At 45.9% G+C, this 26,278-nt stretch overlaps 1 protein-coding gene across 1 annotated transcript in view; it reads left to right on the top strand.

Moving 5' to 3' along the window:
- Positions 1-26,278, top strand: part of RASGRF1 (Ras protein-specific guanine nucleotide-releasing factor 1) — a 157,912-nt gene that overhangs the window by 116,447 nt on the left and 15,187 nt on the right. The window contains exons 15-24 of the mRNA XM_006888251.1: positions 854-1,227; positions 3,404-3,529; positions 4,798-4,968; positions 5,868-5,974; positions 6,467-6,579; positions 7,011-7,071; positions 10,709-10,812; positions 12,974-13,058; positions 19,022-19,219; positions 23,322-23,401. Of these exons, the coding sequence (XP_006888313.1) occupies positions 854-1,227; positions 3,404-3,529; positions 4,798-4,968; positions 5,868-5,974; positions 6,467-6,579; positions 7,011-7,071; positions 10,709-10,812; positions 12,974-13,058; positions 19,022-19,219; positions 23,322-23,401 (1,419 nt within the window). The remainder of the gene's footprint in view (positions 1-853; positions 1,228-3,403; positions 3,530-4,797; positions 4,969-5,867; positions 5,975-6,466; positions 6,580-7,010; positions 7,072-10,708; positions 10,813-12,973; positions 13,059-19,021; positions 19,220-23,321; positions 23,402-26,278) is intronic.

Genomic DNA, 26,278 nt, shown 5'->3' on the forward strand with positions numbered 1-26,278 from the left:
GCACATAACAACAACAACAACCGTCGAATTGGAACCAACTCATAGCTGACCCTCCAGCAGGTTTTCAGAGGCTGTAAATCACACAGGAGATTACCCTGTATTTTTCTCCAAGGAACAGTGGTAGACTCAAACTGCCTGCCTTTAGGTTAGGTTAGCACAACTCCCTACCACTAAACCACCAAAGGTCTCTCTGTAGGAAGTGAGAGTTGAAAGAAATAAGGTAGCATAGAGCCAGCAAAGTCAGTGCATGTGAGCTATTCTTTTAATATTAAGAACACCTAGCCTATTTCTCGCCAAGCCCTGAGCTGTAGGCCCTGTTAGGAAGACGGTAAAGTGCCAGGAGACTGCTCTTCCAGCCCTCCTTCCCTCTTGGTATAGAGTCCTTTCCCATCTCTGAACCTCTGTACAGCACCCCTCAGGGGCTCTGTAAGAATGAAGGTAGTGTAGTGCTGAAACCAGGCCCTTGTGTGAGATGGAGGGAGATTTCACAGAAGCCTGGATTCATGCAGAGCCCTTAATACCTCTGGGACAGAAGAGGGAGCATTAGATATACCACAAAAGTCTCATGTGGCCCACCTCATCTGTCAAGAAGAGGGCACTTGTGTTGTAGACATTTGGCCATAAAGCTTTCATCCCAAGGAGCTTTGGTCTACAGGGAACTTGTGTTTTAGATATTTAACCATAAAGCTTTCATCCCAAGGACCTTTGGTCTGCTCAGAAAGTTAGTGCATGCTTCGGGGATGGTGACAGTAAGGGAGCCATTGCTCTCACTGTATGCAGACAGAGGAGGCTCACCCAGGCCTGGGCATCATCAGGCCTGCCCTGACCATTTCTTTCTACCCCTGTCGCACAGGTCTCTGGAGCTCTTATTTGCCAGCGGCCAGAACAACAAGCTTCTGTATGGTGACCCTCCCAAGTCCCCACGCGCCACCCGCAAGTTCTCCTCACCACCACCCCTGTCCATCACCAAGACCTCGTCTCCCAGCCGCCGACGGAAGCTCTCCTTGAACATCCCCATCATCACAGGTGGCAAGGCTCTTGACCTGGCCGCACTCAGCTGCAACTCCAATGGCTATACCAGCATGTACTCAGCCATGTCGCCCTTCAGCAAGGCCACGCTGGACACCAGCAAACTCTACGTGTCCAGCAGCTTCACCAATAAAATTCCAGATGAGGGTGATTCCACTACTGAGAAGACTGAGGACTCTTCAATTCTCAGCAAGCAAAGTGAGTAGCCGTGAGGGCAGAGCCACCTGGCCCAACCCAGCTAGGCCTTGGCGCTGCTCCTTGGAGCTCCAGTGGGACAAAAGAGAAAAGGTTTCAGGGGCCCAGCCAGACCTGAAAGCAGTACAGCATCCAGGCATTGCAGAGGGGTTATCAGGGAATCCCATGTGGGAGCCCAGGCTTAGGGAGGCCAGTAGGCAGTTGCAGGGCATCGCCATGCTTTATTTAGATGACTATCAGCTCCTCCTGCTCTGTCTGCAGCTGCATCCTGAGTCCTGCATTGTCACCCATCTATGTAGTGACATAGCCTGAACACCCTCTCTGCACCCAGCTGCAGTCAAGGCTCTGGACAGAAACAGAATCAGATCTCATTCCTGCCCTCCAGGATCCCCAGTCTGTTGAGAAGCCAGACCAGACACTAACACCTGGACATAGATTCCTGTCATGGTAGAGAGGTGCTTCAGGGGCATAGTGCAAGAAGTGAGGGTAAATCACAAAAGGTTTCCTAAAGGGTGCATTCAATCGCGGTTTCTCCAGCAGAGGGAGGGAAACCATTGTGGACCAAGTGAGTAGACTGTAAGACTGAAGAGCAAGGAACAGCATTGTATGTTCAGGGAATAGCTTGAAACTCAGTGTACCTGAGACATGGGCTCTGGGGGAGATAATACTGGAGCAGACCCTTTCCTGGAAAATCCTTCTGGAAGAGCATTTGTGGGGGTGGAATGGTGTGGCTGCATCTTAAATCTGATCAAGATACCAATGTCTGTCTTGGTTAGGACATGCACAGCCACTTAAAAGCAAATCCATAACAATGCTGAGCTAGTCAGAAGGCCCAGACTTTGAGGAGGAGACCTTTGAAAAAGACTTTGAAGACAGTCAGCATCACTCCCCCTCTGAGAGGAGACAGAGAACACTCCCAGCAGAAGTCACAGTTGGGGAAGGGCCAAGCCCCCAAGAGACTCCTTTGCCAAGTGACATTTACTGAGGCACAGTGTGTGGATGACATATGCAGCTGAAAGTCAGTAACCAAGGGAACGGCCCACCAGAGAGCCCCAGATGCCATCCTGCAGATGCAGATTACAGGAGCCTTGTGGAGACTGGGGGGAGGGACAGAATCCATCTGACATGAACCTAAAGTGATTTCCCCTGAGTGGACCCCAGGCTGTCACATTATGAAATGGAATGCAGAACAGCCATCAGAAATCTGGGTCTGGGGTGTGTGTGTGTGTGTGTGTGTGTGTGGTCCTCCAAAGAGTCAATTCTATTTCCATCTATTTTGTAGTTGTGGAACCAAGGCCCAGAGAGGCTCAAGGTTTCTGACCAAGATCTCTCTGTGCCAGAGCTAGACTCTGAATATAATTCATCAGCTTCTTCCCAAGATTGCTGTTGTTAGTTGCCATTGAGTTGGTTCCAACTCAAAGCAACATTCTGTACAAGAGAACACAATACCACCCAGTCCTCCACCTTCTTGGTGACCATGTGTGGGTCCACTGTGATTGTCTTGTCAGTCCATCTCACTGAGGGTTCCCCTTGTGGCTGATTGCCCAAACCATGTTACGTTAGGGAATGCCAAGGGTACCAGGACAACAGGGAAACAGCAGGAATGTCCGGGACACACGGGGACGGATGGTCACTCTAACTAGGACCTTGCTACTCCGAGTATGCTCTCTGCACCCACCATGTGAACGTCGCCTGGGAGGTCCCACCCAAGCCCCCAAATGAGAATCTGCATTCTAACAAACCCCCGCCCCAGTCGTGCACATTAAGTTTGAGGAGTGTGGGAAGAGCACAGAAGCAATCCCGGTGGTGTAGTAAACTGCATGGCTATGAACCATCAGAGAAGATCAGAGGTTTGAACCCACCAGTCACTCCTCAGGAGACAGCACAGACAGTCCAGTGCTGTAAAGAGTCCAGTCTTAGAAACCCTACAGGGCAGTTCTGCTCTGTCCTTAGGGTCACTAGGATTTGGACTCGACGACAGCAGGTCATCTAGGAGGTGGACAGTGCTCATTAGTATATGAAAGATTCCTGTAAGTCCATCCACAAATAAAGCTGTTAAACACTGATCAATGGGCATATCCCCAAACTTAATGTGGTTGGCATCCATAATTAATAGACAAAAATGTCAAAATCAATGAATAGTGGAGAAAAGTAAAATTGTTTCCTTCTTTGTGCCCAGGCTCAGAAGTCTCCATGAGGGAGGAGTCAGACACTGATCAAAACCAGAGTGATGATGGTGATACTGAGACCTCACCAACTAAGTCTCCAACAACACCAAAATCAACCAAAAGCAAAAATTCTTCAGGTATAAGTTGCCAGCCCTGACCTACACACAGATCCTTAGAGGATGGGTCAGATCAAGCTTGGGAGCGGGCAGTAGGTCAAGTACAGGCAAGGTCAGTGGATGGTATCCTTAAGCTTCAAGAGTGAGTCCTAAGGACAATAATCTTGATAATCCATAGCCCTGAGGAGATGGTGAGGGCCCCAGTGTTGGCTGCCTGGGCCCTACTTTTCAACTCGACCTAGCTGGACCCCATCTTCAGATAAGAATGCATCCAATCCACCAGGTGAGCAGGCAGACCCAGAGTCTTGTTCATAGACAATGCAGATTCCGAGGGTGCTTAAGCTCCAGGTCCTTGTCAGACTCTGTTGGGCCCTTTAGTTATCTTGACAACCTTGTAGAGGGACTATTTGTCAAGTAAGGAAAAAGATTAGGACATTTGTGATGTTGCTCATCCAGCATCTCAGACTCATGATTCTGAAAGGTCCTTAGAAGTCATCGTAGTCTCCAGTTCTCACCAAGCACCTCAACACACGAGGGCCTGGAGATACTCAAGGTGGAGCGGGAGTTCATGGGGTCCAGCTCCCTGGGTGGCTGCCTCTGCCTCCTCGGGGCCCCACTCCCACGTCCAAAGCCAGGGCACAGCCTGAATCCCGAATTCCCCAACTATCCAGGCCTTCGGAAGAAACCGGATAGGTTACAGGGTCACCTAACTTTAGAAGAAAACTGCAGCCGTGCCATAGCCTGTAAGCCACACAAAAGAGAAGCTATGGAGATCCAATTTTCAGATGTACATCTTGGATTTTTTTTTAAACAAAGCATTAAAAAAATTCATTTAAAAATAGCTTACAAATCAAAGAATAAGCCGTTTGCTCCTCACAGCCTAAATACCCCTACTTTGTCCTGACAGAGCATGAATTTATTTCCAGAAACTTGTAAGATGAAGCTAAAGTTTTCTGGAGTCTACTACTATTACCACTATAAAGTAATAGTTATTGTCGTTAATAGAAGTAATACTTAATGGCATTTATGTAGCTTTTCACTCACTATTCATCTTTGTTCTTTAACCTTTAAGACTTTTAAAAATGGATATTAGTTTCCCTATTATCCAGCAGAAAATACTGACGCTCAGAGGGGTTAAGTAACTTACCCAGGAACACACAGCTAGTGAGGCAGGGATTAGAATTTGGCCCCAGGTAAACAGACTTGGTGCAGTGCACGTTCCATCATACCATGCGGATGAGCCCATGGGGACCAGGAAAAGCTAAGAGATGGCTCCATCCTCTCCACAGAGTTCCCACTCTTTGCCTATAATAATGGTGTTGTCATGACTTCCTGCCGAGAACTGGACAGTAACCGCAGTGCCCTGTCTGCTGCTTCCGCCTTCGCCATAGCAACGGCGGGAGCCAACGAGGGCACCCCAAACAAGGAGAAGTATCGGAGGATGTCCTTAGCCAGCGCAGGTATGTCACAGGTGCTCTGCATCCTCAAGGCTCTCCCCTAGGTAGTCCCCACCCTGTGAGGCCCATGTCAAGGGGAGGTCACCAATGGAAATTACAGCCTCAACCCCAAAAATTTACCCCTTCAGATATGAAACTCATAGCAGAAAGAGCTAATTTATCACTAACTGGAAGCCAAGCTTCTTATGTCATTGCATAGACTTTGGCGGCCTTCCCATTTATTGAGGCTTTGAGTCACAGCCCCCATCATCCTGCCACTCTTTGCCTAGCACTGCACCCCATCCTGGCCCTCCACCCCAGAACCCCAACCTCTCAGCTCCCATCTCTAGCCAGATAAAACCTAGGCCGCTTGGTCTGGCATGTCACTGCCTCCTACACCCAGCCCTAGCCTCCAGCCACTTCAAACTCATCTCCTCGGCCCATCCTGTAGTCTTTACTAATTCTTTCCCATCTGCCTGGAGGTCCCTTCTCTTCCACTCATCCGCCTTTTCTACTCCTGCTTCAAACAGAGCCCCTTGCCCTCAGGATCCATGCTCTGTTACCCTCATCCTCGCAGAAAGGACTAGTCCCTCCCACCTCCCTCTTCTGCCAGGTGGATCCTTCAGGAGAGGCTCCGGTCTTTGGGAAGAGATGGTGTGGCCCTGTCTAGGGGGGCTGCCTCTATCTTCCAGAACCCCCTGAGCATATGGGGAGGCCTGGTGGAGACGGGAATTTATGGACTGCGTCCACTGAGAAGTCTTAATGGATCAGCATTTGGGTGTTGTTAGATATTTGATGTCCCCAGGCCCACAGCTGTTTCCGAGGCAGCCCAGCCTAACACAATACAGAATTTGAATGCAGACAAGAGCCAAGCTCTCTTCCTCATCCTCACGGCCCTCTTCCTCTATTATGCATGCTGCCAGGGTTCCCCCCAGACCAAAGGAATGGAGACAAGGAGTTCGTGATCCGAAGAGCAGCCACCAACCGTGTCCTCAACGTGCTCCGCCACTGGGTCTCCAAGCACTCACAGGTGGGTGAGCCCCTCCTCAGGTGGGACCTTCCTCAGGTGGAACTCTCCCCAGGTGGGGGTGCTGAAGACAGGGCCTCCCTAGGAGGAGTTGCTGCTGGCCACAGGGAACTGGCCTGGGAACCAGGCACCCCCGAGAGCAAAATGAGGTCATTAGTGGGGTGACAGAAGGGAGGAGCTTGGGGGTTCTGCCCGATAATCTCTGAAGGCTCTGAGTAGATCCCTCAAGGGGGAGTCAACAACATTGAGGAGACACAGGATCTGACCCTTCACCTCTGTCTGCATCAGGGTACAAAATAGGTATGTCCCTTATGACTGAGAGGTACAGCTGACTAAGGGCTGGTCTGTGGGCTTAGCCTGGTGCCTAAGGAAAATGGAGCAGAGCCATTTGTGGGCAGAGACAGGAACTTCAGCACCTTTCCCCTGGCCTGGCCAGGACCATAGCCAGGCAGCTTGAAAACGAGAGCCAGGGCCACTCATCACACTGTCCCACAGGACTTTGAGACCAATGACGAGCTCAAATGCAAGGTGATCAGCTTTCTGGAGGAGGTCATGCACGACCCGGAGCTCCTGACCCAGGAGCGTAAGGCTGCGGCCAACATCATCAGGTAATCCAGAATCTCGGGCGCTAGGGCCAGGACGGCCTCCTGGGACAGGGCCATCAGGATGGTCACACACACACCTGGCCTCAGAGGTTCCCCACCCAGGCGAACACACAGCTGGCCCAACAGAACATGACCAGGGCTGAGATGGTGGAAGACCGAGGAACTGAGGGAGAGCTGGGAAGGGGCCTCAGCCAGAGGCTTAGCCAGCTGAGTCCTGAAGGAAAGTGACCCCCTCCTGGATGGGACCCTCCCCAGGAGGCCAGCCAGCCGAGTCCCAAGAAAGTCCATGAAAAAAGAATGGAGGCAACGGATGATATAAGGAGAACCGGAGACATGAAACAGCTCTGAGAGCATTTACACAGTCTTGCTGGGGCAGAGGCTTCTGGAGAGAGGTAGGGACCAAGTCCAGACTCATAGTGCTTTCTCATCCCCAGGACCCTGACCCAGGAGGACCCAGGCGACAACCAGATCACGCTGGAGGAGATCACACAGATGGTAAACCAGGCTCACCCTCTCCTTCTAGCCACAGCTGTCCTTCCTCAGCCCTCTCCTGACCTGTCTGACCCCCGGGAGTCCCATCCCCTTGTCCTTCCTGCTCTTGCTCAATTCCTGCACTAGAGGGAGAAGCAGAAGAACAGTGATTGGTGGAGGGTCCCTGTGGCACGGGACTGGACCCCTAAAGACTCACGCTTCTCAAACAATGCAAGTTTCTACCTCAGTCTCCATCTCACAGATAAGACAGCTGGGGCTCAGGAAGGTTAAGGGGTGACGCATGTTTGTAAACAGAGGCAGAGCTGGCACTCTGCTCAGGGCTCAGTGCATCCCTCACATCAGCTCCTCCCAGGGAGTCAGGCCTCCCCACAAGGGTATGAGCCCCTGGAGACATCGCACACTCAGCAGGGAATGCCAGGTTACAAACTACAGATGCCTGGCTAGAGTCACTTTGCTCCCAGACCATCAGTGTGTGCCCTGAAATGTCACCATGAGCCATCCCAGAGCCCTCAGCCTTGACATCATGGAGCCCAAATGCTCACAATGGACTCCCTTGATTCACCACCATCACCAGACGTCCAGACAGCACCGCCTCTCAGCCCCAGGCAGGCCCACTTCTCAAACTAAGTGACCTCCAGTCTGTTAGAGATTGTCAGAAAGGATTTAGGACAGTGTTCACCACTCCCCTCACCTCCCAGTGAACCCTTTTGGCTTTGGGAGCCTGCCCTCCATCCCCTGGGTAAGCATGAGGCCCTGTCTGGTGACTCTGTGTGAGATTATTCTCTACATATTATTAAGCACAAATAAATCTGTGCTTCCCTTGTTGGATAATCCAACACTGAGGTGAGGCCACTAACCAGTTCCAGAGCAAGAGGACCCAGGTCTGAATCCTGCCCACGATCCAGCCTAGACCTGCCCCCTGAGAGCAGCACCCAGTGAGCCACACCTGCCCCTTGGGCATTGAAGTAGAGTGTGTAGGATCGTAGGACCTGAACTTGCAGACTCTTGATGTCTCCCCCCCCGGACACCCACACCAGACCCTGCTTAAATCTGAGAAAGAAGAGCACCACTTGGGCGGGCCCTGAAGGGGAACACACCACACTCAGCCTGTGGGGTCAACAACAATTGGCTTTACTTGCAGAGCAATCACTCACCGCTGGAGATGGAACCTCCCGTGACAAACAGAACTGCTGAGTGGGGACCCAAGCACGTGCCCCACCTGCCACATCCCACCTACGCCTCTGAGTGTACTCTGGGCACATTGCCATTCTGGGCCTGGCAGGTTGTTGACTTCTCCAGTGCATGAGGGCCTCTTGTTCTTTCTTGAACAGCCTCGGTCTTGCCCAGAACAAAGTCCCACTGAGCTGCCCCCAAGAGGGTGGGCCCCATGTGAGGAGGTCCCAGGAGACCTCAGTAGACAGGCCTCCTGCTGGGAAGTCTGTATGTCTACAAAAGGAGGAAGAAGCTGTGGGTTCTGGGTTTTTCCACCAAAAAAGGGAGCAGATGCAGCCACCTCCTCTTTCTTCTTAGTATGTGGTTTGCAGGTCAGGAGGCTGATGCAGGCCTTCAGTCAGAGAAGCCAGGACCACTAGACTGTGCCCCACCCCAACCCCCATCTCACCACAAGGAAAGCTAAGAGTGGCCCTTGATAGGTCTGCCTTCCTGGGCCCAGCCACACACCCCAGCAGAGGAATGACAAATGAATAAGGCCTGCCTGCCTGCCTGCACGCACCTGCTTCAAAGACTGGGGGCTTCCTTACTGTGAGCACACAGGGGGACCTCATCCTGAGGAACCAAAAGGCCCTGCTGCTCTTGTCCCTATATGACCTTGATCCTTCTGAGAACTCATCTTCCTCTGAAGCATATGTCTCCCACACCCAAACAAGTCTTTCTTCAAAGGCATAGTGTCTTCACACCCATACTGTCTCGGGCATCTAGCCTTCTGTCCTCACTAGTTCCTCTTCTGGGTGACTGACTGTCAGAATGGTCCTGACACAGGGAGAGTCAGGATTGGATGCTTCCTGCTCTGTTTTCTTAGTCTCTGTCCCTTCTCTGCTCACTGGACTAGGAACTCCTTAGCCCAGAGTTTCCTGAAGCCTGGGACTCTGTTTTCTGGTATAAAAGAGACAAATAAAAAATTTCAGAGGGCAGCTTGAGAAGACAAAGCAATGTATTAAAACAGAATGCACTAAGAATAGGAATTGGAGAATAAAAATGGAAGAACTAGCTCAGCATTTCTGAAGTTGAAAAAAACTGAAATATTCAAGCTTTAAGTTGCAATACTGAGAGATGCTATGGGCAACATCTTGAATGATACAGAAAGCATCAAAAGAAGGTAGAAGGAATACACAAGAGTCACTGTATCAAAAAGAACTGGCTAACACTGAAAAATTTGAGGAAGTACCATATGAACAAAAACCAACAATAATGATAGAAGTTATTCAAGCTTCACTGAAGGGGCTGTCAAAAGAAGTAAGACCCCAAGAATCAAGAGGATACATGTTTTAGCTAACACACATAAACCTGGATGTGCTCCCCAGTTTATGCCAGAAAATTTGGAGAACCGCTGCTTGGCCAACTGACTGGAAGTGATCTATATTTGTTGCCATTACCAGGAAAAGTGATCCAATAGAATGTGGAAAGTATTGAACAATATCATTAATATCACATGCATGCAAAATATTGCTAAAGATCATCCAAAAATGACTAGAACAGTGGTGGTCCCTTCCCACTCCTTATCCAGCTCCCTCCAGCCTCCACTCCCTGGGGCCCTGCAAACACCCCCAATCTAAATTTAATCCTAGCTGTGGACACTGCTTTGTTACCCTGAAGATTTTCCCAGGCAACAGGCCCAAATAGGGGACTCCCTAAAGGTGGTGTCACAACTGAGCCTGGGCCAGAGACACGGTAACACTGGGACAAGGCCAGAAGGCTCCCTCTGATACTGTGTGCGCTGATCACAACTGTGACTCCACACCTACTGATGGAGTTTAAAAGTAAAGATAATCCATGTAGTCATCGATCCAGACAGCACCTGATAGGAATGTAAAACATCACTCAGTGTCAGGTGGCCTGGGGTCCAGTCTCCACGGCCCCTTTACAGTTGAGGGACTTGAGCGAGTCATTAACCTCTTTGGGGCTGAGTTTTCTTAGTTATATCACAAAGGTAATGAAAGCTAGCTTACAGGGTGCATGTCAACTAAACAGGGTGATCCTCATGAAGCAGCATACACACTCAGTGTACACACACTGCATCAGAAAATGCTGGCACTTGGCTCCTTTCATCCCTTTTCCTTCGTCTTTCACGTCCTGGTCTACTGGGAGGACTTCTCAGTAACCTTCATCCAGGTCTAGTCACCACTAGGGAGCTCTGGTAGCCTACTGCTAAGAATCTATGCTGCAATCCCAAAGGCACACAGTTCAAGTCCACCAGCTGCTCCATAGGAGAAGGATAGGCAGTCTACTCCCGTGTGATTAACTGCCTCTGAAAATCCTCCTGGAGGGTCAGCTATGGGTTGGTTTCAACTTGATGGCACACAAGGAGTCACTCACTGGAGTCCATTCTGAGATTTCCACAGAGAAATGGCCAAACATCCACAGTATCCTTCATGGACCTAATCAGAGACCTTGTTCCTTTCAGGCTGAAGGTGTGAAGGCTGAGCCCTTTGAAAACCACTCAGCCCTGGAGATCGCAGAGCAGCTGACCTTGTTGGACCACCTCGTTTTCAAGAAGATTCCCTATGAGTAAGTGGGAGCATGTACCAGGCCCCCCTCTTCCTTCCTCCCTCCAGGTTCCATCTTTGGAAACATCCCTGAAGCATGCACTGTACAGTCCCAGAGCCGCTTCTTGCCTTCTTCACAATTGGAGGGGACGGGGGGATATGCATGTGTCTGTCTACAGGAGTGAGGGAAGATCGCTTCTCAGTCTCACACACATACTTTTCTAGAAGTGGCGTTAACTCTGAGCTCCTGTTCTGGAGATAAGTTGGGAGATGAGTATATGCTGTGTATGACACAATCATGTGAACCAGCGTGCACACAGATATGCGTGCGCCTGTGTGTCTACAGTCCGAAGACCCCAAGTGCAAGCTTTGAGGGCAGCTCTGCATTTTGTTACATGCTCTGGCCTGATGTTAATCACCCCAAATATTTTTACTATCCTCTTTTTTTCAGTATATTGTTTTAATATCATTGTAATTATTGTTGTTGTTGATGTTATGTGCCATTGAGTCATTTGCAATTCATAGCGACCCTATGTACAAAGAGCCCTAAACACCGTTCTATCCTGTGCCAACCTAGCCATCTCAAACACACTCATTCCCACCACTCAACTCACAGAATCGATCCATCTCATCAAAGGTCTTCCTCTCCTTTGCCATCCCTCCACTCTGACAAACATGATGTCCCTCTCCAAGGACCAGTCCCTCCTTGCAACATGCCCAAAGTATGTCAGACGAAGCTTTGGAATCCTTGACTCCAGGGAACATTCTGGCTTCACCCTCTCCAGGACAAACCTGTTTGTTCTCCTAGCAGTCCGTGGTATATTCAACACTCTTCTCCAGCACCACAACTCAAAGGCATCAATTCTCTTTCTATCATCCCTATTCACTGTCCAACTCTCCGATGCATAGCACGTAATGGCAAAGGCTATAGCCTGGATCAGGCACACCTTAGTCTCCAGCCTGATGTTGTTGCACTTCAGTACTCTTGAGAGGTCCCTCACAGCTGACTTTCCCAATGCAATTCGTCTCCTGATTTCCTGGCTGCTGTTACCAAGAGTGTAAATTGTAATTATAACATTTAAATAATCTCATATTTATTTTTCTATCATTGCCAAGACAGTATTTGTAAAACCCATTTTTTAATTAAATTTTATAATTTGTAATGAACATTTACAAAGATTTTGGATTTCCATTCATTCATTGTTGCACTATTTTCTCTACCCTCCCCCACCCAGTTCATTCGTCTCTTTTTTTGTTCCCTTGAAAGTCTGTTGTAAAACCCATTTTTATTACGTTCACAGTATTCCCTAACATTGCATTAGGCTATGAGGTGGTTTTCACTTTAGTATTTAATGCTGTGGTCAACATCCTCATAACTAAAATCATTTCCTCTGAATTTCTGGATCTTTTCTTAGCATAGCCTTCTGGAAGTGGAGTCACTTAATCTAAGAAGGTGTGTCATTTTCAGGCTTTCTGTCCTTACTTTCAAGAAGGTGCCCCACCCCAGCCTCTACATACCTCCCATCCCCTCAGCCACACTCAAGCACCCTCCCTAAGTGGAGCACAGCATCATTCTGGAAACCTGCCACATCTCCCAGTTCTTGACTTTTCTGCCTCTAAGAGGAGAGGCAGAATCCTCCGTGGCCCAGCCCTTCTCAGCTGTGGTCAAATGAGGAAGTTCTAGGAGGTTTGGACTGTCTGGGACTTTCCATGAAGTCATGGCTACATTGACGTGCAGGCTGGTCAATCCTTTTACCTGACCCCTTTTTGTGGCCTCTCTCCCTCCAGTCAACTGCTACAAGAGTGGTCCCTTGAGACCATCTGCTACAAAGTGATTGTAAGATATTACTTCCCCTGTCAGAAAACAAGATCCAGAACAAACCCAGTGTATCCGGCACAGTTCATAGTTTATGTGCCCATTTCATTTCATAGTTTATGAGCTACTTTCTCATATCTTAACTTGTTTCATCTCCTACAATAACCTTGTCTGGAAACAGGAAACTAAGACCCAAGGATATTAAGGGATTGCCTGAAGCCATACACCTGGTACATGGTAAAGCTAACCTTGAACCCAGGGCCTCTTCTCACCCAGAGATGACAACCTCAGTCTGTAAAACAAAATCATCAAAAAGGCAAACCCAATCTCATCATCTGATCTAGTATTTTCCCCTTACTTCCCATAGGGAATTCTTTGGACAAGGCTGGATGAAACTCGAAAAGAACGAAAGGACTCCTTACATCATGAAAACCACTAAGCACTTCAATGATGTGAGTATGGAGCAGAAGGTTCCATATTTTCTTTGGCAGGACCCTTGACACTCTAGGTCCCACCTGGGTCCTTTCCAGCCCCACCACCTGGGTGGCTTTAGGCTGGTTGCTTTACCTAAGTCAGCTTTTTCTCCTGTTAAATGGAGCTGATCATGAGGAAGTCAATGAATAGTAATGGGACAATCATATAGACACTTAGCCCAGCACTAGCATCTAGAGAGCCTCACCCACGGCCTGAGACTGTGGCTTGAAGTAGCTGCTTTGGTAAGTAGCAAGTAAGACTTCTATATTGTCTTTTATATTGTCTTTGACTTGAAAATGACAATTTGTCTCCAATATGTGCATTACCTAGAAGTCCTCTAAGTCTGCTAAACTTTGGACTATAGGGTTCAACCATCCAGGAAGAGATCTTCTAAATACCACCCTCCTTTCTTGCCTTTCGTTTTGGGTAAGATGATCCCACTGATAACATTAAAGAGACCCAGGACCACAGAACTGAGTAATAAGCAAGTCCAAGTATAAGCCAAGGTCTCACGAGTGTCCCTGAGTGGAATCAGAATACCCCAGTATCTGCGTTTTTCATCCTTCTCCTCCCTTTCCTAGTTCCTCTGCCCCAGGTTCCATGGAACTGGAACATCTGGACTGGCTGATTAGGGCACTGAAGCAGGGGTGTACCACTACCCCCCCCTGACTTCCAGAGTTCCCACTCAGGGGAACTTGAGAACCACAGAGAATTGGGGGCCTCTGGTCCAGCCCTACTTCCAAGCATGACTCAGGGATCAGTCACAAAGTTATCTGGTGAAAGTAATAGCCCACTACCATGGAGTTGACTGTGACTCATATGATCCTCTAAGTCAGAGTAGAACTGCCCTACAGGTTTCCAAGGCTGTAAATCTTTATGGAAGCTGACTGCCTCATCCTTCTCCTGCCAAGTAACTGGTAGATTCGAACTACTGATCTTTCAGTAAGTGGTCTGAGGCTTAGTCCATTTCACCACCAGGACTCCTTAATGTTAACAGTAAATCCCTTGACCTTGGTTCCTACCTGTACTTCACACTGTGTTTTACATGCATGATAATCTCATTTAAGCTTCACATCAACCCTAGAATTTGTGGCTGTTGGAGTAGAAGCTCCAGAAGGGAACAGATTGTTCATAAATTGTTGCAGAAGCTCCTGGCCATTCATTGCAACACCACCACAGCAGAAAGAAAGGACAAAAAGCTCCCAAGGCAACTTCCCCAGATTTGCCTAGAATTGACCCCTAAAGCCACAGAGACACTTCTGGCCTCTTGACTGCCGTGCAGAGATTTTCTGTTCTCTTGAGTTTAATCAACAACACAAGTAAAGAGCCTTTGATAACCGGAGGTGGGGGAGCATGATTCCACTTGTCCCCATGCCCTGGCCAGGGACACATCAGTCAACCACATGCATGGATGCCCACTGCATCCTGGGAGCGGCCCCAAGAAGACAAAGTCCTGGAGAGGAACCCACGGAGCCTCCCAGCTCTCAGCATCCAATGAATGTGTTCCCTCATGAGCAGAGCAGCAGAACTGACCCCACATGTAACAAGCTCCCAGGAAACACAGTGAAGACTGAATTGGACTGCACTGTACCCACAATTTGAACACTACAACTTACACATAACTTGAACAACAACAAAAAAAGTTATACCTCTCCCTTTACTGTGCTATTGTATGCCCAAGACTCAAGTAAGTCAAAGACAAGAATCTGAAGTGAACCTGTACCGATTTTATTTTACCCTTTACCAGGCACCATGCTGAGGGTTTCAAAGGCATCATCACATGTCATTCTTTTAGTCTTACAATGAAGAAACTGAGACTCAGGAGGAAAAATTCTACCCCCAATGTTATCTGGTAGGAGGACTCCCTCTTGAAGCCATGCATTCAGCCTCAGACGCTGGCCTTGTAACTACTTGGCATTTGACCATCTCTATTGAAGTCTCATTTTTTTTTCTCTTCAGATACACAGTAGTGCAGCTTAAGGATAGTGATTATCATAGAAGACTGAAACTGTGTTTTTTAATCTCTCCCTGGCACAATTTTATTTCGTGTCTTTGCAAACCTTTTGTCTTATTGAATGACATGGGCTAATTAAATAGTCAGGTGTAAGATGAGGCAAGCACAAACTTTAGGGAGCATTTGCACCCTTGGTGACCCATTTGCCTCATCCTAGCAAAAGAAAGGAAAACCCTCAAGGAGATGGATTAACACAGTGTCATGCAGGAGTGGGGACAGTGGAGGAGGATAGGGCAGGGTTCCAATCTGTTATTCATAGGGTGGCTGTAAATCATGGTCAGATTGACAGCACCTAACAACAGCAGCAGTTTAGAATCCACCAGCTGCTCCATGGAAGGATGGTCACTCTCTTCTCATGTGATTTACTCCCTCTGAAAACCCACTGGAGGGTCAGCTATGAGCCAGTTCTGACTAAGCCACACACAAGAGTAGCAGCAGTCCCAACCCTGACCAGGAAAGTGTTAAATGAGAATGGACAGAGTGAGTCCTTTTGTGATTTTAAAGGCCTTGTTTTTAATATTTCTCCAATTAGAATAATACTTGTTTCTTTAACAAGTTAAGGAAACTATTTTCTATTCCCTATTTGCTAATAAGTTTTTTTTCATAAATGAGTACTTAATTTTATTACATTTTCTGCATCTGTTGAGACGAGCTAATGATTTTTCTCCTCTAGCCTGCTGATGTGATGAATGGCAGGGGTTTTTGTTTTGTTGTGTTGTATTTCTAATAATCAACCATCCTTGCATTCCAGGGACAATTCAGTATGGTCCAGATATATTAAACAATAGTTGTATAGTTTCTCTTTTCTATATTATCATTTTCTGATTGAGTCATATATGATATACTGGCTTCAAAAAAATGAGTTGACAAATACTCCTTTTCCTCAGGCCTCTGAAAGTGTATATATGACTGATTTGTTCTTTGAAAAATTAATTAACTATATTTAGCTGTTTGCATTTTGTGTTTGTTTTGTGGAAAAATATTTAATCGTTGCCTTAATTAAGAATTATAACATATATACACTTTTTTCTTTTTTATAACATATATACTTTTTTGTATTCTCATTTCTCCTTGAATCTCATACCATTTGTAAATAATCCTTGAATCCACTCTTCTTTTTTAATATATTAGTTTATTTACAAAATTCTAATGCAGTTTTTCACACCAGTTTCTTTACATTTCCCTAGTCCCGCACCCATCAAATTGTGCAACCCCATGATTAATTCCCCACACACATCCTTCTGCTTCCACCCTTCCCCCTTGATCAATCCGTTCTTCTTGATGTCTATTTCATTTAAAATATAAATTATTTTTTAATTATTCCTATGATTTAAAAATATATAAATTTTCTTTTAGTGGTAAAGTTCTGCAGTTTTTATCTGTGAATAATTCTTTTTCGTCCTGATTTTTTTACCTCGATCTTTTTTCTTTCTTACTTTTTCTTTTTAAATATATTTTGCAGTAACTTGTCAAGAAATTACTCCATCCAATTGTTGGTATCTTGTATATCTATAATATATATCTATCTATATAGATATATATCAATATCTATCTCTATCTGTATATTTATCTATATAAACCAGATCATTCACTTGATACAATTGACAGAATTAACTCCAATTTATACTGCAGTTTTATCCTCATTCTTAAAGGATAATTGTGCTAGGTACATGATATTATGTGGGCAAGCATTTTCCCTCAACACTATAGGACTATTATTTCATGTCTTCTGAATTACTGTTGTAAAGCTAATGTCATTTTAACAGTTGTTCTTTGGAAGTGATCTGCTCTTTCCCTCAGCTGCTTTTAAGATGTTACTGAAATGTGTAAGATGTTATAAATATTTCAAAGATTTTTGTATCTCACTGTTTTTCTTTGATGTTTCTAGGCATGGGGGGTCTTTTTTTTTTTTAGTTTTGATTGTTGTTGTTGTTGTTGTTGTTGTTGTGTGCCATCGAGTCAAAACAAACTCATAGCCAACCCTCCAGTGGGTTTTCAGAGGATAGACATCACACAGGAACAGACTGCCCATCTTCCCCCTGCAGAGGAGCAAGTGGATTCAAACAGCTTGTCTTTGGGTTGGAAGCACAACTCCTTACTCACTAGGCCCCCAGGTTTTGATTAGGATCTGAAGGTTTATGTTTTCCACAGATGTATGCCCATTATCACTTTCAGTCTTGTCTCTACTGTTTTTATTTTCTACTCTCAAAAGCACAATTAAATTTTCTCATATTTTCATGTCTCCTAATATGTCATATTTTCTATTGCTTCATCTCTGTTGTCTTTTGGGCAAATATGTCTAGTTAACTAATATGTATAATCTGTTGTTTTGCTGATCCAAGTGAAGTTTTTGTTTCAATAACTCTATTTTCAAGGCTATAATTTTTTTTAATGCATCTAATATCCTTAATGGTTCTTTATGTGTCTTTTTCTTTATAATTACATCCTCTAAGTGGTATAGCACTGGTCTGTCAATTTGCTGTACAGAGGTAACTCATGGTTGCTGTGATGCTAAACACTGTGACACTGATGTGTCAAATACGATAATGGTGACCCATGGTAGAAAGTGTTTGGTGGAGATCCCTGATTAAAACAAGCCTGGAAGCAGGAGTGCCATCCACTTCTGAAATAGCTTGCCTCCAGAAACTCTATGAACTTGGAGGAACAATAAAAGTTGTACAAGTGCTCCTGTCTTTCATTCATAGGGTCGCTATGAGTCATCTAAGACTCGATGGCACTTAACAACATCATCCTCTTAAGTCTTTCCTACATAGCTGTTTCATATTCTGTATTGGAACAATTTCAAAATCTGAAGTTCTTATTAATCTAAATCTTTTCCTCTTTATACTGTTCACCCTCAGAATATTTTGCTTTCTTATTTGCTAACTTTTTAAGCTTATTGTTTGGTGTTAATTTGTAGAAATGGAGTTGTTTTTCCTTTTAATTTCCCCCCAGAGAGCATTTGCTTCTGCATCTATTGGTAGCCTAGGGATGACACTCCTATCTAAAGATCATTTCCACCTCTTTCAAAGATTTGTGTCTCAGTTTAGCCTTCCCACCTCTTCCACATTGCATCAGTTCTAAAATTCGAGATCCCCTTAAAATGCAGTTGTGGAAAAATAGCCTCAGAGCAAGTGGTTCTTCTTCAGTATCTGAAAGTGTAGTCCAACTTCCTGCTTCCCCAGCTCCTTATAATCCTAATTCATGAATACTCTTACTCCAGCTTCCTATTCTCTACCTCCTCCAGGACTGTTATAGGTCCAGCGAGGAAAGAGAAAGACAGAGACTTTCTCTCTCTCTCCTCTCTCTCTCTGTCCACACGCACGCACGTGCAGGACTAAAGCTAGGAGAAAAAGTCCTCTTCTACCTTAAATGTGGAAGCAGTAATGTCTTAAAATGTATGCCTTATCCAAGATCTAATTGTGTGTTGGAAGAAAAACTTCAGAGCGTGAGGATTTTAACTATTTATTCTTCCAAATGAACTTTGTAATCACTCTGTCAAGTTCTCAGAAAACTCTTTTATGTGTTATACTGTACTGCATTCCATGTATTAGTTTTGAGAAAAATTACATCTTTACATTCCTATTAAAAAAGCTGTTCTTTTTCTTCATTGTTTAAGCCTTTAAAATATTTTCATGACTTTTTATCATGTCTACTTAGTTCTTATTAAGTTCCTAGGTGATGTAGAACTGTTGTTGATATTTTTTCCCGTTGTATTTTCTACTTATAATTGATAGAACTTTTTTCTTTTATATTGAGTCTTTAGCGAACCACCTTATAAAGTTCTGTTATTTACTCTAATAGTTTTCTAATTCTTTCTTTTGGGATTTTCATTCAAGCAAACATGTCATCATGTCAACAGGTCAAACATGTCAACAATACTCATCCCCTCTCACTTTTTCCCTGTCTTATTGCATTGGCTTAAAGATCAGTAACTTGATTGCTTCTGAAATAATCCGCAATGAGGACATCAACGCAAGGGTAAGCGCCATTGAGAAGTGGGTGGCTGTTGCTGACATTTGCCGCTGCTTACACAACTACAATGCCGTGCTGGAGATCACCTCATCCATGAACCGGAGTGCCATCTTCCGACTCAAAAAGACGTGGCTCAAAGTTTCTAAGCAGGTACGCACAGGAGTTTGGCACCACGTTGGAGATAGGGCCAGGAGACCAGAGATCTGGTCACTGGATGTCCAGAGATGGGTGAAAGGGCTGAAGATCAATAATCCCCAGTAAAACAGACATTTTCTTTTCCTTTATCACTTGGGAGGAGGTATCAGGCCCAAGCTGTGGTGTTGAGATCAATAGTACTTTAATTAATTCTCAACTAAATAATAACCGATGTGGGATATATTTGGACAGTGATTATTGATCCCAACACTCTCCTCCTTGAGCTGGAGGGGAGAAAAAAGTGATACTCTCTTTTTCACTATTTTTTATACTCACCCAGATCTGCAGGGTCACTAAGACAATAGGCGAATAATTCTGCATGTCTCTTCTTAAAATTCTAATTCCATCCACCTTTCTGGCCACCAGAGATTTAAATGGTCCTTTATTGTCTATTGGATAGCGGATCATCTTAAATGTGAGATTGATCTTTATTCATTCAGAATATGGTTTTGGAAAACCATAAGGTGGATTCTTTCTTGCTAATAAAGTTCTACACACTGAGGTTACCAGAGGGCAGCTCCCCTACAAAGAATGCACAGTGAAGGACTTAGGTAACTTCTTTAGTTCGCTGGGTGGATGCCCAACCCAAGCCTGCATGAGTGGCGGAGGTGAGGAGAAGGACCACCACTCGACTTAGAAAGCCTCCAGGAACACTTTATTTGGCAGTCATCTCCGTAGTCCTTCAGGTGGGTGGAGTGGGGTCTGGTATCTCCATAGGTCTTACCTCATCTCGACTACTCTGGATTTACACACTGCATCTCCCTCTTTGGACTGTTTCATCACCTGTTCCTCATTAACCCCCTCATGACAATGACAGGTCATCATCCTACCCAGCTAACAGGATGGTCCACGAATCCCTCCTACTTGAATAAGCAACCAAACTCAAGATGGCCCTGAGTTATCTGTGCTTCTCTTTCCCTTGCCTTTTTGATCGCTCAAGCTTGTTACACCAGCACAGCAGCAGACTTCTGGAACACTCACCTTCATTTTTCTGGTCTTGCCTCCAAGTAAGGCTAGACTTCTTGGCACACAGAAATACTAGAATCAGGGGAAGATGCCTCTCTTGTTAGTGGGTTCCTGCAAAGAATAGTGGCTGGGAACAGAGGAGCTCAGATCTGCAGGGACTTCTGGCGACATATGGCACATACTGTGAACTCCTGATGTTAGAAATTAAGCAAGGCTGCTTCAGAGCCTGCCTTTCATCTAGGCTCACTAGGCCTGTCTAGTTCAAACAAGGCTAGTGCAATTTGAGGGATCCATTCCCAGCCATTGACTTGCTTGCCCTCCCCATAGCAACTAGATGTTGTTATCTTTTTCCAAAGGCTTCAAGATCAGGCTCCACTTTACACTGGAGATTGACTGATTAATTTCTTGGCTTCATTCTCTGTCATCATTCTCTAAATGGAATTTGGAGGAATCACCTTGGCTGTGTGAAATCTTGCATTTCCTTTAAAGATTACAAATTGAGGGCAATTAGAGATCAAGGCATGTGACTTTAGCCTTCAAAGCTGGCCTGCACTATAGGACATTATACAGGAACCTGGCCTGGCTGGTCAAGTTTAGTAATCAAAGATGCTTCTGACAGCACATCCAGGTGAGGTTCTAAGACCCTGAGCACTGATGGCTTCTCCTAGCATCTCAGCTTGTGCTATAGTTTCACATCTGTATAATGCTTGGCTTCAAGGGCTTCTGGGGACCACGGTCATTACCAGGTCATCACCAGCCAGAGTTGGTTCACTATTTCTCTGCATATATTCCATCAAACAAAATAACCACATTTTCTTGAGAGCCTGAATTATAGCCTCAGCAGCTAATTCATATTAGCCCTTTGCAAAGGAGTTTAAGCAGTCAGTTTTGACTCAAGACTTCCAGTCTGTATCCTTCCAAGTCCCCATCTATACCCTCTTTGCAAATAAAATGTAACTACCCTAAGACAGGATACTGTGGCACTCCATGGGATGGTACAAATGATTCATAGCCTTTTGTATGTTTACCTCTCCCAGAGACAAACAGTCATATTTTGTTGGAAGCAAAAGCTTCTATTTGGCTAACAATATTTTTTGTTATAAAGAGGAATATCTTTTGCCTATTCTCCCGAATTGCCCTCCTCATGAATTTGAGAAGGAATAGCCATGACCATCCTAAAGTCTTCCCTTTAGTGAACAAGAAGGGATAGTATTTGGGAAACCATACAGTCACTTTTCTTCCTGACACTACCTCCATTAAGATTCTTTCTTCTGTCCCTGACTTCAGTGATACAGTCTAAGGATCTCTATATTCTAGCCTGCTGATGCCCTTACTCCAAAGGGGCTCAAGATCGACAGATGTCCTGTGAGCATCTGTGACTGGACATTCTAGGCCTGGCCAGAAAATTACTGAACTGATTTAATTTGGAAGATACATTATAAGCAGCAGATGGGAAAACTGTAAAGTACACATAGCTTACTTCCTAGACTGACAACCCAGAGAGGAGTAGGTAAGAGCAGATAAACACTAGGATGTAGAAAGAATCAAAGTCTACTCAGCTAAGGGCTAACAAATTGTTCCCAGGTGTCCACTGGAAAACCCATTAGAGAGAATTCTCAATGTACATTTTCATATCCTCTAAGCATGGTGAAGCTTCTCCCAGGGTTACCTGGCCGCCAAGCCCTCCTGACCCACTTCTGTGTCGCACGTAATTGTAGAATATATAAACCAGCTTTGCTCTTCAGGCATACCTGGGCCTACCCTCCTAATTCCCAGATGTGGAAGATGAGGCCCAGCAAAGTGATAGTAGTAGGCCATGAGTTCACCAAGGGTAAGTGATGAAACCCAGAAAAGGACCTATATGTAGCTTTGAGCCATGTTAAAGCATGCGTCTGGGTGGAAAAGAAAAGGGGGAGATTGTTCTCACCTTCCCCTTCTCCTTGAGGGAAACTGGGACCTGGGGAGAGGGCCAGCCTGGTTTCCCCAGGTAACTCATGAAAGCAGCAGCGTCCATCCTTGACCCAGCGTGGCTTTCCTGACTCTTGTTCTTTCCTAAGCTCCTGGCTCTGTTTCTTCTCATTGTTGATAATGGGCTAAATGGTTCATTTGTCTTTACTTTCCTCTTGAAGAACACTAATCTCTTCTTCCCGAAGAATGATGAGCTCGATTGCCATTTCCTATGGACAGATTTCTTAGATAAAAATTTTATCCAAATAATTAGCATCTGCTTGGCCTCTGTGACCCATGCAGGTTGAAGGGCCCTTCTGAGCACATGATACACCACCATCATCCATCGGAGTTTCCTGGCCACATTCTGGATTTTTGTAGCAGAACCAAAAAAGAGGTCACTGGCCCATGTCACTGTTGTATAAATGAGAGAACTAAGGCCACCAAAGGGAAAGGCAGTTCCTCTTCAGGCCACACAGGGAAAGGAGAATGAAGTCAGACCAGATCATTGTGTTCTCAACAATACACAACTGTTTCTAGACAAGTTCCAGCTTCCTGAAAATTTGTTCTGAGCAAATAGGTGGGCACAGCTTGGCTTGGTCACTTAGCAGATAGGAGCCTTTAAAGTAGGATTTCTTCTTCAGTAAGGCCTTTCTGTCTTTGATGATCATCGACCACCTCTTGTCTTGATTCTTGTATTTGAGTGGTATTCCTGGCATACAGAAGTAAAATATAAGAAGAAAATCTCATTGTTTGAGTATAGTTCATGACAAAAATTGTGATCGTGAAAATCCAAGCATTTTCTCCTCTGTGTTCAGGCATTTAAAGGTTGCCTGCCAAGTCCAGGTCCCAAGATCTGAGGATAACTATTAAAGCTCAGCTCCTCACACCCTACGTCCATGTGTTTCCAAGATACGTGCATGAGTGTGGACACATGGAGATATATACCTGACCCCAGAGTTGTTCATATATAAGGTTTGCAGGCCCAGAAAGTCCCCCAAAACCATTCAGCCCTGCACAAGACAAAAAGAATAAGATTCATCTCCTTCACCTGAGCCATGAAGGGAAGCATGCTATAGTGTGGGCCAGAGCCGTGGGCCTCCACATGTACTGTGTGTGAGTAAATGCTTCTAATTCCTTCTAGACAAAAGCTTTGATTGATAAGCTCCAAAAGCTTGTGTCATCAGAGGGCAGATTTAAGAATCTGAGAGAAGCTCTGAAAAAGTAAGTCTGTGTTGTTTTGTCACTGTTATTTTAAAAGTATTTCAGGGGCATTCACATGCTACACCTGGCTGGCAGGAGGTCAATCTGTCCATCTGTCTACACACAAGACCTCTAGATATCCGGTGCCCCAAAAGCAGGTCAACTTTGTTCCTTATTTGTTACCAAGAATGTGCCAGTGTTTTGGCAGTGTTTCTGGAAGAGTCATTGTAAGAACTCTGGCGTCCCATCACCCACAGTGACCACATTAACAGTGGTGCCCAATTCCTTGATTCTAAAATGTACATTTCCTCCTTATGTCTTGATATTTGTGTCATTAGGATACATCTGGAAAAGTCAGCATTCATTCATTGTGATTGTTTCCTTATTTATTTGAGATGTTGTTGTTGTTATTGTTGTTAGGTGTATCAATTCGGAACCAACTCATAGCAAGTTTTCAGAAGTTGTAAATTGCATAGGAGGAGATTGCCCATCTTTCTCCCACAGAGCAGTTGGTGGATTTGTACTGCGTGCCTTTGGGTTGGCAGCACAACACCTTACCACTGGGCCACCAGAGCTTTCTGGTGAAGTAACCATCAAATCAAGATGGCATTTTCTAGACAAAACATCTTGGAATCAAAGAAACCATTCTACCAGTAATAGAACCTTATATTTTATAGTGTTCCTAGTTTTAAATGCTTTCTTACCTCATTAACAGTGCCTTGAAGGCAATGTTTCTCACCCATGCATGATTGTCATTTAGGCCAGGACACATCTTTGTCGTGTAGGCTACCATGTACAGCACCCCTAGTTCTCAATCCACAAGATGCCAGGAGCTCCCCTTTAGCTAGAACAGCCAAAAATGTCTCCAGGTATTTCCGAGATAACTTCAGAATATATCCTATTGAGAACCAATGCTGTAAGACAGCATCTTACATCCCACGCGTCTGGACAAGGAAACTGAAGAACTAGTGGCTGAGCCTTGGATATAAAGTCAGAACAACAGAGCCCGGCCCCTGCTTTATCTGGGCTGCCTTCCAGGAAAGTGCAGGAGCGCCCAGGTCAGCCAGCCCGTATACCCAGCGGTCACAAGCACGTGAAATGTGGACTTCGCTTTTCTCGCCCCCACTGGATGCTTGCCTCAGGTTCTGCACTTGGTCTCAACCCCCGTCCTTGACCGGGTGTCCCAGCAGTGCTGCCCGTGGTCCCTGGACACATGCTTTGTTGGGCTGGCCCTCACCTTCTCTTTCCCTAACTAGTTGCTCACTGGATGTTGGAGAAACCCCTGGAGACTCCTGCAGAACCCACTCTCCTTCAGTGAGGAATCACATGATCACACCAGAAAAGGTCCCCTAAGTCCACCCCTCCGTGAACCTGGGGACGGGGAGCAGTCAGACTGCCCAGCCCTTACAGTGGCCGTGGCTCACTGCTCACCCCCCTCTGCCAGTTGAGGCTGCCTGTTCTTGTTCTTCTTGCTGTACTTGGTCTGTCCTTTGCCAGCTCCGTGTGCCATTGCCTTGACCATTTCCACTTTATTTGTGTCCTCAGACAGATGTCCCACCCATCTGTGCTGTCCGGCCGTCTCTCTTCCGCCCGGGCTCTCCGGAGCCCCTGTGGACTGTGCTTGTGGGGAGCTGCCCCATCGTGCATTCACCAACTTGTCCGTCCGTCAGCCCCCAGAGGGCGCCGCTCCATCTGCCTCCTTCGCATGGCTTCCTCGTCTGCAGCAGCCTCCACTGCCGCCTCCACTGCCTCCGTGACCCCCCATTCTGTCTCTGAGTCCCCGTCCTGACTGTCTGCCCTCTTTCAGGTTCCCTTTGGGCCTGTGTAAGTGTCGCTCCCAGACACCTCTGCTTCTGCAGCACAGGATGTCTGGGAGCTGAGACCTTTTTGCAAGCCAGGGTTTTGTGTATGGAGGTTTAGGCCTAGTCTAAAAGGAAGTTGGGAATATGCAAACTTGGGGCAAATGTTCAAACCTTTCTGCTAAGATTCTAAGGCTTTCACGTGGAGTGCTGCTGCCATGAGCTCTAGGAAGCCAGCCAGCCAGGCAGTGGAGAGTGGGCAAAGATGGAGGCAGCAGTGTGGTGGACATGGTTGGTGAGGCACCCAGACAAGAAGCCCTGTGGTGGGGCTCTCCTGTGGATTCACAGCCCAGTTATATGGCCCAGGCATCATTTTCAGTCTCTTGTTAAAATTTCAGTCTCTCTCCCCTGTTTGAAGACTTCACCCCTAATCCTACATCACTCCTTCCCCTAGCCCCTCTCATGTGTGTGTGTGTGTGTGTGTGTGTGTCCCTCAGTCTCCTGCCTGGGGAATCCCAAGCATGACTTTACCTCCACTTCTCATGCCCCAAACCCATACTCTTTTTTATTATTATTTATTTTAATGAAAGTTTACAGAGGCTTTGGATTCCCATTCATTCATTGTTGCACTTTTCTCCCTGCCTACCCCTCCCCCCTAATTTGCTTTTCTCTTTGAAAAGTAAAAGAAAAATTCTTTCATTGTTACACAGTCCCCCCCCCAAGTCCACGCCACTGTGCAGCCTTCATGCTGAACTCCTTGATGACAATAATACCTAATAATTTATCCCTTTTAAACCCATACTCTTTTGAAGCACATGGGATTGTCCCCTCCACTCAGCTCCCTAGTGACCAGAGCCTTTCCTCAGCTCCATGCTGCAAAAAAGGCAGAAAATACACTTCAGTGGTAAAATATGCTTTGAAATTGGTTTCTGGTTCTGCCCAACTCATCTAATCTCTAAACCCAACATAAATTTGAATGTTTGATTAGCTGCACCTTTTGTCTTTCACTTGACTAGAAAGTGCTTGATTTAAGAAACAAAGGGGGCAAGATTTCATGGTGCATTAAAAGCTTTAGCCTCTTGTTTCCCCGAAATTAAGG

Source organism: Elephantulus edwardii, unplaced genomic scaffold (genome assembly GCF_000299155.1).
Source record: "Elephantulus edwardii isolate Elephantulus edwardi_28Jun2011 unplaced genomic scaffold, EleEdw1.0 scaffold00066, whole genome shotgun sequence".
Classification (NCBI taxonomy): Eukaryota; Metazoa; Chordata; class Mammalia; order Macroscelidea; family Macroscelididae; genus Elephantulus; species Elephantulus edwardii.